This window comes from Hylaeus anthracinus, unplaced genomic scaffold, assembly GCF_026225885.1.
Source record: "Hylaeus anthracinus isolate JK02 unplaced genomic scaffold, UHH_iyHylAnth1.0_haploid 11989, whole genome shotgun sequence".
Lineage (NCBI taxonomy): Eukaryota > Metazoa > Arthropoda > Insecta > Hymenoptera > Colletidae > Hylaeus > Hylaeus anthracinus.
This window is the reverse complement of record NW_026534337.1, coordinates 10,825,112-10,843,246: the sequence shown is the minus strand read 5'-3', so window position 1 is coordinate 10,843,246 and position 18,135 is coordinate 10,825,112. Positions and strand designations below refer to the sequence as shown.

General features: G+C 44.4%; 2 protein-coding genes across 3 annotated transcripts in view; one reads left to right on the top strand and one right to left on the bottom strand.

Annotated features, from left to right (window-relative positions):
- The window catches only part of LOC128887868 (uncharacterized), a 62,247-nt gene extending 48,808 nt beyond the window's left edge, over window positions 1–13,439 (top strand). Inside the window, exons 6-9 of one of the 2 annotated variants that reach the window (XM_054144314.1) lie at window positions 359–585; window positions 926–1,252; window positions 1,455–7,107; window positions 8,177–13,439. In XM_054144314.1, the coding sequence (XP_054000289.1) occupies window positions 359–585; window positions 926–1,252; window positions 1,455–7,107; window positions 8,177–10,005 (8,036 nt within the window). In that variant the 3' untranslated portion in view covers window positions 10,006–13,439. Of the gene's footprint in view, window positions 1–358; window positions 586–925; window positions 1,253–1,454; window positions 7,201–8,176 lie in introns of both variants that reach the window. The other variant, XM_054144313.1, reaches the window with a different exon arrangement.
- A 1,873-nt stretch (window positions 13,440–15,312) lies between these two features.
- LOC128887889 (cell division cycle protein 123 homolog) lies at window positions 15,313–17,877 on the bottom strand. The gene is made up of 6 exons (XM_054144355.1): window positions 17,271–17,877; window positions 17,085–17,192; window positions 16,793–17,015; window positions 16,607–16,729; window positions 16,261–16,520; window positions 15,313–16,189 (listed from the first exon to the last, which is right to left on the bottom strand). Exons 1-6 carry the CDS (start codon window positions 17,475–17,477, stop codon window positions 16,133–16,135), a joined length of 978 nt encoding a protein of 325 aa, XP_054000330.1. The 5' UTR covers window positions 17,478–17,877; the 3' UTR covers window positions 15,313–16,132.
- Between the last annotated feature and the right edge of the window lie 258 nt (window positions 17,878–18,135).

Sequence of the window (18,135 nt, the reverse complement as noted above, 5' to 3'; positions counted from 1 at the left end):
TACAAATGTTCTTGCTTCGGGGAGAGTATTATTGTTCGTTCCAACGTTGTCAAGATCTAAAGATGCACTGGTCTATGAGAAAGAATGCTTCCGAGGAGTACAGATCAAATAACTCTACAACATCCTCCAGAAGCATTCTTCTCGATTACAAGAAATCACAGGAACAAATTAGTTTCTTTCCACCCAGAAATTTCAGAGTGTAAGATCAAAGAAGTCCTCGATAAGGACTTTCAAGTTCCACTGCTCTTCGGAATCCCCTGAAAAATAAGAGTTTCGTCACGAAACCTTTCCTTGCAGGGTTCTTTATCTTTCGAAAGGCGACTCGAGGTTCTAACGATCGTTCGTTTGGATTTAACAGAATTCTGCTGTTCGGAGAAAGGCGAACTGTTAACGATGAGGCTGGAGATACTTTGCGAGGACCGCTGCGAGGACATAGCAGTGAACCTCGCCGCCGCTTGTGTTCGTTCTCTGCGGCGGAGCGATCGGTTGCGCTCGCTGTCGGATTCTCAACACGTTCACTACATGATCGACGTCTACATTGTTCTCCTGTTTAAATTGAAACGCATGCAAGATATATTCGCTCAAGTGAGTATCTTATAGAAAAGTGACCTTTCACTCTCAAAAGCTGGCCAAAGGTACTTTGCTTTCAAATTGTTGTCCCTCGTCAACATCCTCGTTGTCCAAAAAATTTCTGACTTCGACTGGTTTCTTCGAAAGATCTCCTCGCAAACCAGAAATAAAATTAAAAATAGCTAGATCAACCCTTTTGCCAGTTTTTGTGGATTTTTGAACCACCGTGTATCGCGTACGAATGTTCTTTGGAACTCGTAGTACGCCAGTTCTGAATTTTTTCGTGCGCCGATAAAGTCCTTAGAATTTTCGCATGGACGTCGAAATATACTAAAGAAGCCCGTCTTCCTTTCAGTTAAAATTAATGGACATCCGCGACGGATTGGAGTTGGTCCAAAGACTCAGCGGCGAAAGACCAACGAAATATGGAACTGCGCGTGTTTGGAGGAATTCGGTAAAGGCTGCCGAATTAGTTGCACAATATCTCGTTACCGCCGGCATGGTTAGCCCCGTGTCGGACACGGGTGCGCATATTTTGGAACAAATTCTCAGCTCCTGGGCGATATTGCATTCGAAATTAAAGGACGTCGACACTCCGTTGCCGGGGGTGATAAGGAAATTAATCGAACCCGCCGAGAGCGCCCAGCATATCTACATCTTTTGCGCCGTGCTTGCGAAACATGTGAGTATACAAATTCCAAATAGAAAAGAAAAATATCGTGGCTCGCGTATAGCGAAGAGGAGTTCAGAAACTTTTTATACCGATTACTTCAATTTGTTACTTTTCGCAACTACAACCATCTTTCCTGAACTCTTCGATCGCTGATTACTTATAAATACAAATGAGCCGAGTTTGAGATCCTTTTTGAATTTTCTTGTTCCAGTTTGGCGATAGCATAAAGCCTCTGGTGATCGAGCTGTACATCAGGGCGTTGACGACGGACATGAACGAGCTGGAGAGTCAAAAGGCAAAGTCCGACAAGGAGAAGGTCCGCGAGACCGCGAAACGTTTGAGCGCTCAATTCCTTAAACTGGCGGTAGTGGTTGACAGCAACATCGGCATCGCTCGGGAATGCGTTCTTACCGCGTTTTCTCTGCATCCTACGCGAGCATGCTACGACAGGATCAAAGAGATCGCTGTGGCTTGCGGAAAGACGAAAGAGGATGGGTCAACGGCCGATGAAAATGTTGACAAGCTGAAACACGCGATCGAGAATAATCATTCCAACGCAGGGTTGACGCAGAACGAGAACGCCACCGTGGAGAAGAACGAAAATGGGGAATCGTCTTCGTCTTTGTACGGTTCATCCTTGCTTTCGACATCCTCGTTGTCCGACCCGAGCGCAGCTGTTACGACGTCGACGGTAATGAAGAAGGGCATCGATTTTCAGAACGGCCAAGTGTGCAAGAACTTTGATCGGACGGATCAATTATTGAAAAGTCTTTTAACCGCTCCAAGAAAGGGCGAGTCGACGCTGAAAGCGGGCGACAGGTGTCCCTTACATGCGAAGAGAGAACCACTGTTCAATGAACCGCTGGGCGAGCTTTGTTTTAATTGCGGCGAGTTTACAGGGACCGATATCGCCGACCAAAAGGCCAAGGATACGAACGAATCGACGTCTGGGAACGTGGAGAGATCGCTGGATGCGTTGATACTGATCAAAGGCGACGCTGTCACGGGTTCGTCGAATTACGATGAGAAATCGGTGCCGAATCAAGTCCTGGACGCGGAGAAGCTTGGCTTGTCGCCGCAACTTTGCGATGATTTGGCGGTGGTTCTGAGCAGTCCTCGCTATCACATGCTCAGCTGGGTGTTGGATTGGAAGGAGCTGAACAGCCTGTGCGAGAGATACTTAGAGAACGCCGAAGAGATGAGAAACACCAACAAAGAACTGAAGTATCTCAATATCGATTATTCGCAATTCAAAGATTGGCCTTCGGAAGACGACACCAAGGATATCTTTTTCGGCATCGAGAAGGGATACGAGCAATGGGTCGACATGCCTTCCGACAACTCTGAGCAGTTTGGTAGCTTTCAGCCTGCTGGAACGTACAAGAGATCCTCGACCAGAAGGAGTCTCGACGATACTACCACGGATTCTGACAGCGGAAGTGTACTTCGCATCAGGAGGACGGGAAAGCAAAGGAAGATTCACAGGCTGGTGTCATCTGAGAGCGACTACGACAGCGCGGAACATAAAATGAAACACTTCAGGAACACGGTCAGCTCGTTGTCTGACAGCGACAGCAACACGCAAGACAGTCAGGCGGATAGTCTTGGTAGCGATAATTGTCGATTAGAAACGAAGAAGAAGACCGGTAAATCGTCTGGCAAGGAGGCGAACAAGAAACGTCCCAAGTCGGCGAAATTGACCGTGGAGTCGGTCTCGCATTTTCACATGCTCGTCAACGAGAACGTTCGACGCACGAATCCAAACGAAGATGCGAGCGGTTCCGACGTGAGCAGCAACGATATCATAACACTGTTCTCAGCCGATATGGACGAGAACAAACGCGAGACGATCAAAGGCTCGGCGTACACGGCAGCCGCGCCGTTGATAATCACCGAAAGAAGAAGCGACCCCGCGGTACTTAAATCTCTGAGAATGTTCAGGCCACAGAACTCGAAGAAGCCCACAAGAATTTCACAAATATTGCAAAAGAATCTGCTGAACAAGAGCAAGGACAATAATTTAGAAAATAACGCGAACAGCGTGACGAAATTCGCCCCCATGCTCAGCACGTTGAACTTGAATCCGAAGATAGTGTTGACCAGGGCGGACGAGATCGACAGAAGACTGATTTGTTCGAAGAAACAGCAACGATTGAGCACAGGCGACATCACCAGCGAGCTGATGAACATTCAGAAGAACATGCCGTTCTCGCCGAACAAGAACGCGATGTCTACGTATCAGAAGCAGAAGGGGAACAGAGGAACGAACACGACCAAGTCGGATCTAGGTTCCATCAACAGGGGACGAGACTTGAACTCCAAGTCGAATTTAGGGAAGCGAAAGTTCGATATCCTCGCGAAAGCTGTCAGAGACTCGGACATATTGGCGAAAAATGTTCCAGGCTTGAACTCGTTGGACATGATGGTGCCGCCACGAATGCGACCCACCGTGAACGTAGTGCAACTCTCTAGAAACATTCCACAGAGCCCGAATTCGGGCTCGGTTAACAGCGGCAATACTCCTCCTAGACCGAATAGAACACCGAGCGTGGCTGGAAACATTCAATTGCCTGGCACACCCTCCTCTGGGGGACACGACAGCGGCGTGGGTATGAGCCCGGCCGGACAGACACCTCCTCCCAGATCGTCGACTCTTCCCGACGTAGGCGAGGAGGCGAATCAACCACCCGATGGCTCGCCGACTTCCTCGATGACCACGAACGTCTCTAGTCAACTGGAGCCGGATTCGAGTCCCAGAACAGCGCCGATTCGTCGGAATCAGCAAAGTCAGTCGCCCAAAAAGTCGCCTTCTCCTTGTTCCGCAGTCACGACGACGACCACCACCACCACCACCACGACAAGCTCAGCCGTTGCTACGGCTACCGCAAGCATCGCGTCCGAGCAGTTGCAGATCGTCTGCAAACCGGACGGTACTTATCAGTTGGCCTCCGTGAACCCAAACGTCGTATCCAGTCAAAGGAGCGTTCTCAATCTGCAAAATATAGACGACGGGGGAAGCGTTGGTGGCTTCTCTCGGCAGACCCAGCACGGAGAGAACGCAACCAGCAGAAATACGTACGATAGACTAACGTCTACGAAGACAACCGCGCAATCCGGACAAAACGCTGGCCTGCCAAAGTTTCAGCAGGCGTTCCGTAAAACTATATATACGCTTTCGACGGATGCATCGAGTGGCACCACCAGCGGCCCAGCGACGGAGACGCTCGTTCAAGCGGCGTCACCGCAAAAGACAACGAATCTCTCGAAGGCCGTACAAACGTCCGTGCCCAACGCTCAACAGTCGAATCCATCCGCGGGAATCAATGTGCAGTCCATCGCAAACATTCCGACGAACGCGTTGCAGCTGTCCACCGGCAGGCAGATACTAAACATCGTGCAGAGCTCTGGGAATAACGCGAACGTGGCGACCAGCCCGAATACCAATCAAACGCTGACGCAACTAGTGCAGAGCGTGCAAAATGCCTCGCCTGGTGTGATATACACGCACAAAATTCCTGTAACGATATCCACCACGAATCCAAGTCAACTGAACATCATACCCACTATATCGCACGCAAACTCGATACCAACGGGAAGAACACCGGTAGTCAAGTTGAACATTATCCGTGCTACGACTCCTTTAAGGCAACAGAACATCACTGGAGCCATCCAAGCAGTTCTGACGGCTCCCAGATTGCAGCAGCAACAGCAGCAACCTCAACCGCAGCAGCAACAACAACAACAACAACAACAGCCACCAGCAGTTAGAACGGACAGTTTGATCGGCTCTCCCATCGAAGTCCCGAATCAAGTCAGTTCGACGACTCTGGAACAACTGAGGGAGTTTGAGAGCGTGTTGGAACAAGTAAAGGAGAGGAGCACTATACAACCGCAGTCTCATCAAATGATATCCACCGCCGCTACGACTACCGTGCAAACGCAAACGACCACCCAACAGACCCAAGCTACCAAACAACAACAGCAGCAGCAACAACAGCAACAGGTTTCCGTCAGCGCTCTCGCGCAGCAACTCTTGATGCCCACGCAGCAAGCCACCAACACCGACTTCGCGAGCAACGGCAACACGGTCAATTTTCAACAGGATATATTCTCTCAGAAGGTTTCCTTGGCTTACGTGAATCAAAATACCGCGGCAACAGGAACTGCCAAGACTCCCAACACCGCTCCTGTCGTCGTGGTGACGAGTTACTGTCAACCAGCAGCCTCTCCGGCCTTGAGCGTCACTTCTCAGAGTTCTTCCAGCCCGTGCGTCACACCAGCACCCGCGCCCATACCATCCGCAGGAAAGACGCCGCCCACGCCACCCTCCTCGAAGACGGTGAAGAAATCTGCGCCCAAGACCGTGAAAACCAGCGCCACGAACACGTCCAAGGCGTCGCCGATCCCCAAGCCGCAACAGAAACCTCAAGAGGACGAACAGACCGCTCAGAGGATCTACGCCATCTTGGACGAGTACGCGGAGCAGCTGCGAAACTCGCCCGATCTGAACAACAAACCAGCGCCGAGGAGACGATCGAATCCGCCGACGAATCCTAGTCAGTCCTCGAAAAGGAAGAAGTCCAGCGCGAACAAGGCGAAACCGGTCGGTCAACAAAACTCGGAGCTGAGCCCCAGCACTGACGACCTCGGCAGGACCATGGGCAGCGAGGATTCCTCCAGCGGTGTCGTTCACGTGCAGGACAGCCCTGCTGCAGGCTTCCCAGCTCCCGAGGAATCCACCAGCAATGTCGGAAACGTCACAGACGCCAGCGCCGAAGTTCGAAACCTGACCAACGATTCCAACGACGGAGTCGAGCTGAACGTCAAGAGGCGAAACCTGATTTTCGCCGAGCCTGGCTCTGGACAGCCGAGAGCTGTGATCGTCCAGGAGGCCGTGCAGACGAGTTCCGTGAGCGTAAGCGAGGCTCTGGCCTCCGTAACAGGAAAAATGGGAAGCACGGCTGTCCTGGTTCCAGGCACCAATTACATCCTGCCGATGAACCTGATGAAGGGCGGCCAACAATTCACGATAGTGTCCAGCGGATCGAAGCTACTCGCCACGGTGCCCGCGACGGTTCGAACCACTGGGAACACCGGCGTCTCGAACACTTTGGTACTGCAATCGTTTTTGAATCAAGCGGGGAAAATCATCTCGCAGCCGGCACAGGTAAAGCAAGTGAAGATACCGACGTTGCAGACATTGTCTGGCAATCAGACGCTAACGGCCGCGCAGAACGTTCAGGCAGCTTCCGTAGTCATTCCTCCGAGTGGAAACGGTGGCCAATTTACCGCGGAGACAGCGACGGCGACGGCAACGGAGAAGAGTAATATCATCGGTGACTTGACCATGGCGAAAACCGATACAGTCACGGGTGGAGTGCCCGTCGAGCCGCCTTCAAACGCAATCGTCGTGAACAAAAGTAATTCGGCTATTGGTTTGATTCAACGAAATTTGAACGAAGCTTCAGAGAGCCAACAGATATGCGGGGTTATTACCAGCAATCCCAACTTGACTCTTCAGGGAACGAGACTGTTCAATTCGTCTATACACAAATTGTCGACGCCTACGGGACTGAAGTCTGAGAATGTGGTGTGTCTGACACCGACAGCAGCAACGATCGCTCACACAACCGAGAAGAAACCATCGCAGGAGTCCCAAGTTCACAATGAGAAGCCAGTTTCCATTCAAACGGGAGCCACGATCGCGTTAGCTTTCGCTACACAGTCGGACGTTTCCATGCTGAACGACAGTCAACAACAACAACAGCAACAAAAAGATATGAAGGAGATATCGACGGATATAATCCACGGCGGCAAGATCATCTCCCCGAAGGCAGTGAAAAGAAAAATCGACGACGCTATGGGTATGTCGGCGAAAGTTCCGAAAACCTTGATAGCTTCCAACTCTGTCGTTTGTTCGAGCAACGCCAGGTCGTTGCAGAATAACGCGGCTGTCGGTTAGTGTTTCATTCAAAAGTTATTAAATTCGTTGGAATAATTCAATCGTCGTTAGAAAGTTTTCACGACCCAAGGTATTGTACCCCTGGTGTATCTCTGTCGCGCATTCGTACAGTCAACGACTAAGCGCTTGAAATGTTAATTATTCTATTAAAGTAGAAAGATACGAGTAGTAGAGATACGAGTAATAATTTTATTCTTTTTATCGGCAATTGTATTATAGGCGGACCACATTCTGCGTAAGTCACAAATGTAACGCGACTCTTATTTGGATGAGATATTCGCGAACGTTTATTTATGTCTTTACGTTTCATAGAAAAGAGATAAGTAACTGCAGTATAATTTTAGTTTAAGTTTAACTGCAATTTAATGTTGCAATTCAATCGGAGCGTGCAAGTTCACTTCTCGTGGATCTAAGTTAGAGTTATGTTTTTTTGTGTTATAATTATATATTTTTGTATTTATTAAACTTCTGTTTAATTATATACTTTGTTATTTTATTATATTGCGTGTCTGTATATCATAATTTTATTCGTCCAATAGTATCGAATGGACAGAATTAGAGATAAGAAAAGCACCTAATAATATTAAGAACACTTCAACCTCAAATACGCTTACTTTAACCCCTTCAAACTCACCTTATAAAACAAAGCACAACCTAACTGAAACAACTGAATGAACAATGAAAAAATGTAATTGTTATATGTGAGAATCATAGTACAGTGATCATGTGATGTTATATGATGTATACTATATTTCATTTCATTTCGAACATACTAACGCACGTGTTACAGTCCATATAGAAACTGAATGCGCTTGTCGACTTCACGAATTTTCTATACATGATCTGAAGGGGTTAAATCAAACAAATTCTAGTGTAGTGTGGTCTGTGTGGTAGACGGTTTTCCAAACGACGGTAGCGAACGCGTTAATCTTGGCATCAAGACTAACGTCCAAATACGTTTTCATTCGCAGATTCCATGTCCACGATCGTGACCAGCAAACAACCAGGGATAATGGACAATGCGACACAGTTCTTGGTAACCGGCGGTCCAAGCAGTTCCGACAGTCAAGAGTCGCCTATTCAGCAATCCAGCGAGGGTATCGACGTGTCCTGCAAAGTTGGAAACGGCTTATTGTACGGAAACGCGAGGTTACAAGAAGCTTGGGAACCGGAAGGCAAAGTTTCGCCAGACACGCCGTGGCGATACGTTCCTACGTCCACGAATTCTCTGAACATCGAGCCCCTGAACTCCAGATACGCCGACAACCCAGAGAACGTGCAGAGCGTTCTGCAGATTATCAACAAAGGCCAGGGTATCGAGATGGCGGGCGGACAGATTTATCAAACCAACACGAAAAAGTATTTTATGAATCACACTTTGGAGCCGTTTCAGCAATACACGAATAAAAGTAACATGATGAAGACGCCGCTGACGCCCAGATTGGAACGGGAACTGTTGCAGCAAAAAATGGAGAGGAAAGCCGCGGCAATAGAGCGCGAGATGAGGCTACAGAAAAGTTTGTCCGAGGAATGCGAGGATCTGGGGGTAGACGAACCCAGTACCAGCGATTTGTTCCCTGAAGCTGACCTCTTGTTCGACACGAATCACTCGCCCTCGTTCGATCACTCGTCCCAAGACGCGTCGTGCAGTCAGCCGCTAGGTATGAAATCGTATGGCGGTTCTTATTTCCGTTCTCTGGATTCGTCGAGCGGGAGCAGGGACGCCAGTCCCGTCGCCGACTTCAAGGTAAACGAACGTAGAAAAATCACCAGCCAGCGGACAAGGTCCTCGAAGGACTCCTTGAAGAGATCGAAGAGGGAAAAAGTGGAAGATCTCCATTTGGAAAATCCAGTGAAGCACTTGCGATTAACCTTGGACAACTCGAGCCAGGACGAGGCGTCGAACAGTAATTCCGATGTCTCGAGACTCTCGCCTACGAACTTGGGATCCTTGGAGAACGACTCGTTGAAGAACACCGGTCGAACGAAGATCGTGTCGAGGAACGGATCGAAAGAGGGCTCGCCGAGCAGCGTATCCAGCATTCCATCTAACATGAAGCTAGACATAGACCTGGACTCGGAATCGCTACCGCCAACCATCAACGTGAACAACGTGTCCGCGGCGAGCTCCGGCGACGAAAGTCTGACTCTGCTCAGCGGTAACACCGCAGACGTTACCATACCCTCGCCGCTCTCGCCTATCGCCGGACCCATGCTGTCCACGCACAAATATACTTACACCAATAAGAAACGCATAGCGTCCAAGGTGACGAGAATGGATTACCTTTCCTGGGAGAGTCCAATGTCCGAGAGGATGAGATCGAGCAGCGACGAGGAGGATTCCAGCGTGAGCGAGTCGATCGGCAGCCAACCAGAGGAGAACGCTCTGAGCAACGGTCTCGACGACGCAGTGCAAAGTCTCAAGTCGTTGTCCAGCGAACGGCGTTGCAGTTATTTGAAAAAAAAGGAGAAGCTAGAGGTAAACACGAGGGTGGTGCTGAATCGATCCGATCACAAGTCTGCCAGTCTCTCGAAGCGTATAAAAGCGTCGGAATCGATCCAAGACTCGATGATGATCTCCAGCGACAAGGCCTCCGAGGCCTCGGATGACGAGACGAGCAACATCGCGCTAGTCGAACCCGATTGTCGAGCGAGACGATCGAGCTTAAGGGGTCACGTTAAGAAGGGATGCGCCTGCTGCAACGGTTCCCCGGAACGACCGAAGAAAAAATCCGTCAAGTCGGATCATTCGAGGCTAAAGAAACGATTGTCCGCGAAACAGGCTGGGAAGAAAAGGTAGTCCTAGCGTTCGACGAAGGCTCGACGGAGCATCGCGTGTTCTATCGTAATGGTGCACGCGTCCCTGGGACGCGTTGTCCAGTCCAGTCCAATGACGGAAGAGAGAACGGAGCTTTCGGACGATCGAACTCGTCCTTGGGGCCTCTGCGTCGACGGACGAAGCTAGAACCGGAAGTGGAAGACGCTAGAAGCCGGGGGACGCGTCGAAGGATACCGTGAGGATTCGTGTTGGGGTCGCTTGGGAGGGCGATGATCCATAGAAATACCAAGCTTCTTGTACATATGTATCGGCAAAAGAAACTTTTATTGCAGCCTCGTGACTCGGTGTGCCTATACCATGCATAGGCAAATGATTTGTTAACCGCGAGACAGATATCTCCGTAAATATAAATTGAACACTGACAATTCGTTTCGCGCGGTGTGGGAGGGAACGAAGAACGATTCGTCAGCAGATTCTCGGGCGAGAATAGATCATCCTTTTACCACTAGATGTTACTATGATACGTAGACGTAAGGTACAGATTATAATGAATGGCAGACTTAGATTAAATCGTTAAGAATATTAGAGACGCAATCTAGTCAAGAGATAAGGTTTCGTGGCGAGAATTTGGCGTGTTTAAAAGAGAGAGCGAACGAGAGATAGAGTGAATGAGAAAAGGTAAAAAATAAAGAATAGAATGTATATCCGGTTGTTGATAGACCCCCTCGCAGAGCCTGAATTTATAATTCTGTCTACTGTATCTATCATAACAATACTATTCCACGTTCTAACACGGTGTGGTCAGACTGAGTAGACAAAATAGTCTAATAGATCTGGTTCGGCGAATTAACGTAGTAAGACACGCATTGAACTTTTGCCTTTCCGCGTAACGCTTCTCGATAACATAGTACCCTAACTGTATAATAGGGAAGATCCTTGTAAATTGTAGCGTCGTACCTTGAATCGAAGAAGTCGACGGGAGATTAAACGGACGATCGATCGAAGCGGAATCATCACGATGAAATAGTAGAGGGTATCGAGAAGAAATTGATGTGGAAGGGGTGCGGGGGGGAGGGGAGGGAGCATAGAGAAAATGAGGAAGTTTATATAAATATTATAATTGAAATCATCTTTTCTGTCGTACGGGCCGACCATACCTTATCACGGTGCATGTAAAAAAAAAAAAGTACCCAAAAAACTGTACATTACGTAGATAATTCATTAAAAGTATAATATTATATCGCTGCACTTTAGTACAAAATCGCTTCACCTTATTTCAGAATGACAGGTTTATATCATCTTTCGGTGTGCTGTCGTGACGCGTGAGAATGCCTGCAATTTATTATAAATTATAAACAAACAAAAGAAGAAAAAAATGAAAAAGAAACACTTGTAAAGGTTGTGCGATATAAGCTATGGAGAACACGACGCTCGATCGAACTTTTGCGTAAATTTCTTTTCGCGCTTTGATCGCGGAGTGATCCATTCGAAATTTCTCGCGTGTAAATGGCTAGAATTTGTTAGTTGATGCGCGTGTTATATATATATATATTATATATTATAATATATATTATTATAATATATATATTATCTCCGGCGCAAAAAGCTAAGAGTTAAGAATGTTGAAAAGTAATGTTCCTGTGAATTGTCTCCTTTCGTAATATGAACCAAAGTGGCTCCGTTTAAAAGGAAAACATAAAAAAAAGATAGCAGGTGAGGGAGGAGGGAGAAAAGTAATGGAGAGAGATGCATTAAATTGTACTGTCTTTCTTGCAATCGGATGTAAATTGTATTAGTTCTATTGCTTCACTTTGAACGTATTAATGTAAGGTAGATATTCTCCGTTTTCGTTTTTCCATTCTGTCGACGATTAGTAAAACTCTACCTCGTGCACGCGTCGATCATCATCTTTCTCGTAGTTCTCGTCGCGGTTTATCAGCAATTTATGCAACGCGTATTAGTCGAAGTAATCGCCCGCTGATGCTCGAACGATTCGCGAATCATTTCACCGGAAGCTGCTACAAGGGTGTCCTGAAGGCTGGCATAGACAATCCGTAATCGGTATTACGAAATACATATAAAGACTAGTGGCAACCTCGACACCGGCGTGTATATATTTCTCTTATCAGTAATTATCAATACGAACACGCTCCCAGCCGTGATTCTCTCCAAACATTGTCGTAACAGACATCTTCGCTGCTAGAGTTGGGCATATTTTTATGCAGATAACGAGTAGCGCTTTATCTACGTCTACACTTTTATTAACAAGTCACGAAGGAAGCGTTACTCGAACAACGTTTTATTCGGAAGTCCTTTACACGAATAAAAATTGCACCCAGAGAAAAGTTTATTTTCCGCCGACGAGGCCTGGATAAATTATTGGAATAAAATCATTTTTTTTTTTAACTAGATGATCGTCTAGATAAAGATTTATTCTAATAACGCTCAACTCTGCTAACCAAATCGCGCGTTTTCAGTTTCGTTTCATTCCACGCGATGTCCCGTAAGCCAGAGTACAAGTATTATTTTTCTAAACGAAGAATCTTTTCTTCCGAAATAGTATCCCGCGTTCTCTGCTTACTTTTCAACGAGGAACCGTTCTCTTGGTCACGCCACGAATTATGGGACACTCTGTATACGCGTAAAGCCTTTTTGTAAATAGCATTCTACCCTAACTTCCTCGGAGTGCCACTTTTCACCGAGTTTCTCGAGAAACCTCCTCGAAATCGTTTTCGAAGCGGATCCGACGAGTTTCCAGCGGTGCGCGGGTCGACGAGAAAGAAACCGAGTTATCGCTATTGTCTAAAATTAAGCTCTTATCTTCCTGTACATTTAAACCGAGGTAAGAAGAGAAAGTGGCGGAAGGAAAGAGAAGAGGGGGAAGCGAATGAAACGAAAACGGTCCGCGTGTAGCTGCTACACGATAGGGACGGGCAAAATTCGTAACGACGATCGCGAATAACGAATAAAAATCGAACATCTTGTTATTCGTTGGCGATTTTAGTTTGAATTCGATCGATAAAATATAGAAAAACTAAACTGTGTGACTATATTCGATCAGGTAAAGATCGCGAATAAACGTACGATTTTATTCGCCTGTTCGAATAAAATTTTGCCCGTCTCTGATACACAAAAATAGACGGACGGAGACGTTTAGAAGTGATGCATCTGTGTGTAGATGTAAATTTTCGATGGGGGTGTCGCACCAAGATAATAATACGTATTTTTTGATGGGCTGGACAAGAAAAAAAAAAAAACGTCGTTACATGTAGCTTATACGTTAGAGCAAAGCAAGCGAGCGCAAGAGACCAGAGAGAGTGTGAGGGAGTGACTGTCGAAGAGTAATTCGGTTGTCGGTGACAGCCTGGCCTTTTTTGCCACCTTTAGTCGTACCAACCGCATTTATAATAGAGGGGTAACCGTAGTCTTCGTAAAAAAAAAAAAGAAAAAAACAACTCGTGCGTGGACTTAATTAAGGGTGAAATCAATGAAAACCTAGACGAAACGCTTAAGGGCGAAGCAAAAAGTTTTCCAAGGCCGAGAGCTTTTCAGGTACTTAAACGAAAATGGAAAAAAAAAAATGTAAAGAAAGGAGGGGAGAAAAACGGAACAAAAGCGAGAGCAGGGAAGACGTAGACACAGAGTCAGAAGGAATGAAAATGGCGAAGAGTTTACACTGGCCGTTAAAATTAAGAGTTTTTGTATCGTATCGTATCGTTTGTTAAGACTACTGTTTTTTCTCACTCGAAAAGACCCCCTTACTACCAGTATTGCCGCCGCGTCACTTTGATATCCGCGAAACGAGCAAATGTGAGAACATCGATCTGGACGTGGGACGATAAAATTACACGAAAAGAAAAATAATACGAGAAACGTTTCCAGGGAGAGGGTGGACGGGAGGGAGGGAGGGAGCGAGGGGGGGGGGCGGGGGTAGCGAATGGACAAAAACGACGTTCGAGAAATGGAAAGGTAGGAGTGGGAGATACAAAGAGCGAGAGAAAATACGGTTTGTAACGAAACGGCCGTGCACTGCGAAACGTACATTGATTAAGGATATACGCATTGTCGTTTAGCACAAATCAGTTGAAGATCGTGAAATTAGATAAACTTAGGTGAACGATGAGGGAGTGGAAAGCCGGATAAACCGAGGACGGAATTGTTAACGATTGGAAGAAAAGTATAATAATTAAACACCGCTAACAGTCATGTCCGAAGAATAGGACGAAAACGAACGTCCGAATCCGCTTCTCTGTATATATGTTCGAACGTGATACAGTTAAAAGAATTCACACAAAAAAAAAAAAACACGCGCGATCAAAAGGGAACATTTCTTTTCTGGACGAGTACCGTTATACATACGCACTGTAATTAAATATAAAGCGTTAATGATACATATTTTCGAGATACGCAACCAGCTCGTAAGACGTGAATATTAACAATGGCATACGTTTAACGTGGAATCGATGTTTTACATGGAAATACACGGAACGCCGGCATTTGTATGTAAATATTTGACGAGCGTTAAGCGAGAAAATCGCGCATAAAACTGGAAACTTCGTAAGTTCTCTTATCTATCGGGTTGGTGCATAGTGATAGCTGTTTCCTTCGAACTTGAGCGCAAAAAGAACGTTATTTCGTGAAGTATTACTCGTCGTTTAAAAGAGATTTTTTATTTCGCAATTCGATGTTTACAATAACCTAAGTTTTCATTGATTTTCAGACGTTTAAAGTGGTCAAATATTTCAATGTGAACTTGACTGAAATGAGCATTAGACGCGAAAAGATGATGGCATATGCGCCAACCCAACAATATGATCCCCAATGACCGCAGCAGGTCCCCCCGTTATTTTTACAAAATTTGTTCTTGGCAAAACGCGTGCCGTGAAATGAAATTGTGGCGATCTACCGCAAATCAACGCGTGCGAAGAATCTACCACGTAGCACGACTTCAATAATTAAAATTTTAAGAAAAAATGATGCTTGTTCGCAGTACCACATTTTATGTGTACGGTTAATGATAGATTTTTTTGGTTTTTTTTTTTTTTTGTTTACTGTTAACGTTGAATCACTCACCCTTTGATCTAATTGTATTTGGGCGCCGAGACCCAGTTCGAATTTTCAACGATCGTAGTCCCGAATCGTCAAAGGAAGCGAGGTAAACTCGGATTTTTTGGGTATTGGATGTTCAAATACTCGAATGCACGAATATGTACGTTACGAGTGGACTTGAAAGTCAAATGTACCGAACGGAAGATTTTCGAATTAACATTTTAATCGATTTCATGCAATAAAAAGGTGTTTCAGAGATATTTCTTTAATCGACCTATATTATTTTTTTTTTTTTATTGCAGTAATTTTCTTTTTTAATAAATAGACAGTCAGTCGTTCATTTTTCCTTTAAATAGTACTACGTGACGAGAATGAAAATTATTTGTTCGTTACTTGTATATTCGAATGTCTGAATACTGATAACCCTGAAGGACGTGAAAAGAAAGAGGAAAACCCTAACGGAAATAAAGTGTTAATTCCATTCACAGTTGCAAAAAGCTGTTATCGAGTAGTTATGCGTGTATCCGATTATGCGAGGAAAAGAGAAATATGAGAAAAATTAACACGAATTAACGAAAATAGTCGCTCGATCACGTTGATTTTGATCGATGGCGAGGGAAAAAGACGAAGAAATGCTCCGTGGATATGACTGTACAGCGTATTAACTTGTCCGGAGGTACATATATCGAGAATCCTTTTTCAAATCGAAGTATTAAGGATTGCATATTGTACATAAACAAGACATATTTTCTATATAAGGGACGTCGCTCGGTAAGGCCGATGGCTCGAAAAAATATTGCAATATTATGATAATTCTTTTAAGCGGTAGGATAGCCTTTAATCGTTTTATGTAATGTAATGATAGAAGAGGGTCTGGCAGAATAAAAGTGAAAGTTCTGTATTTAAACGTGTTCTCAGAGGGCATATTTATTTGCTCGTTTGATATTCATTTATTCGTCTGGTGGAATTCAAAGGTAAGAAAACATTCCCCTCTCCCCCTGAGAAAAGAAGATTTTTCCCACTCAAATATTTTTCTTATATGCATGGAAAATATATATCGTAGGTATCTATGTAAACAAAAATCGTATACACATCAAATTTAATCCGCTGCATCTGCACTGGTACTTTCGTTTTCTTTTCGTTGACTCTCCACTTCCTGAAAAACGTTAAATGTTACGAATATAATGATGAGTCACGTAAAACAGAATTAAACAAAAATACACTTACCCGATGAATAATATCGAGGAACGTAGAACTTTCGTTCGACTGGAAAAATTCATTTATTTCTTGCGGAATGCAAAAGTGATTTGGAGGTTTCGGTTGTATACCGATCTCCTCACCGATAAATCGAAATTCTGGAGCGTCGTTTAATATGTTTTGTAATTCTTCGTACGTAAATAGAGTTCCTTTCGTAGCGGATTCATCTAACGGACCAAAATCGACTATCTTTACTTTGTCTTTCTTGTAGCGTATAACATCGAACGAATCTATAATACAACAATTTTTTCTATTATATAAACAGTACTTGACGCTTTAAAATAACGTCACGAAGAATACATATTTCTTTACTTACAATTGCTTAATGGAAACCTGTCTTTAATACGCTCCATAAACAGGCTTTTGATGTCTATTTGTATATTATACTTCTCTGACTCATTGTAGCTGTGGTACTGTGATATGTCTCGTTGACTGATTGCTGTACAAAATTGAAATAATCCAATTGGATAAATAAACTTAAAGCAAATATAAACTATATTACCTATAAGTTCATTGTCTATAACGAAACATCGAAATTCAGTACAAGGATTGATATCTTGCCATTGCTTTAGTACAAGACAAGCCTTCATAGGAGATTCCTGATCTGCATAATTTCTAACGCTATTCAGGTCCTTCATAATTCTATCTGAACTCTTTAATAATAAATACACCTCTTCTAATGTTTTGCATTTGAGAGTTTTAGTTGGTACAACCCAAGTTGCATCCTAAAAATAAATACATGTAAAAAAATTAAATGGAATTCAATTTACATAGAAATGAATAAGTTTACGCACCGAAGGTGAACTCCAATTGCTCTTAACAAAAATTGAACCATAATTATCTAAAACATCTTGAATCTTCTGACTAAACTCTGGAAACGTTGGTTGAGATTCCACTGAATGCTGAAAACAGTGTTATTTCGCATTCATCCCACATGAAGCAACAACAAATATCTAAAGACCATGTTAATTTAAAACAACCTCTTCGTTCACTACTGGAGATCCATCTGTCCACTCTGCATTTTCTAATGTGTCATTTGTTGCTTCAACAGGTAGCAGAAAAGCATCATGCTCTAAATACTCAACTACCTCGTTAGGAATGTCAAGAATAGTGGCTTTCAAAGAGTTTTTATTAAATTGAGGATACCATGATGAAAAGGAGCACTCAGATTTTAAACCACTGACCATATTAATGTCTGAATTTAACCTAAAATTTCTTACTATGTACAGATCGAATTTATGAATTACTATCGCAGTGTATTTTAAACGTAGAGTGTTTGAAAATATTTAATGTACGTGTGTACTTAAAATAACGAAATGTAGATTGTAAACAAAACAGGACATTTAAAATAAAGATATCAGTAGTAATGTAAGCATCAATTTAATTTTACGTCTTTTCCTTTAAGTTTATCAAACTATGCACAATTAACATAAAATCTAAGCATATAAAACATCGGACTTTAATAACCAATAAACATTATTTGAGATTGTTGTAATTTTGTTAATAATAATACAAAAAATGGTTAACGCATGAGCGATTATGTCAAATTTAACATTATACATCCATGCATAAAAGTCAGGCAAGTCTAGGGCGTCTACATCTGTGATTCATGGACACGACAATGGTATCGCCGTCTAGCGGTCAACAGGTACAACTAATTTTTCGAAGATATATATATTTCCCTTTATTTCGTGGCACATTTCCCTTTAATTTCCCTTCATTTCATGGCACATTTGCCTTAAATTTCCCTCCATTTCCTAATATTACTCCATTTAATTTCCCATTATTTTCTAGTACATTACCCTTCAGTTTTCTCTATTTCAATATGATTCGTGCCACCTGTTC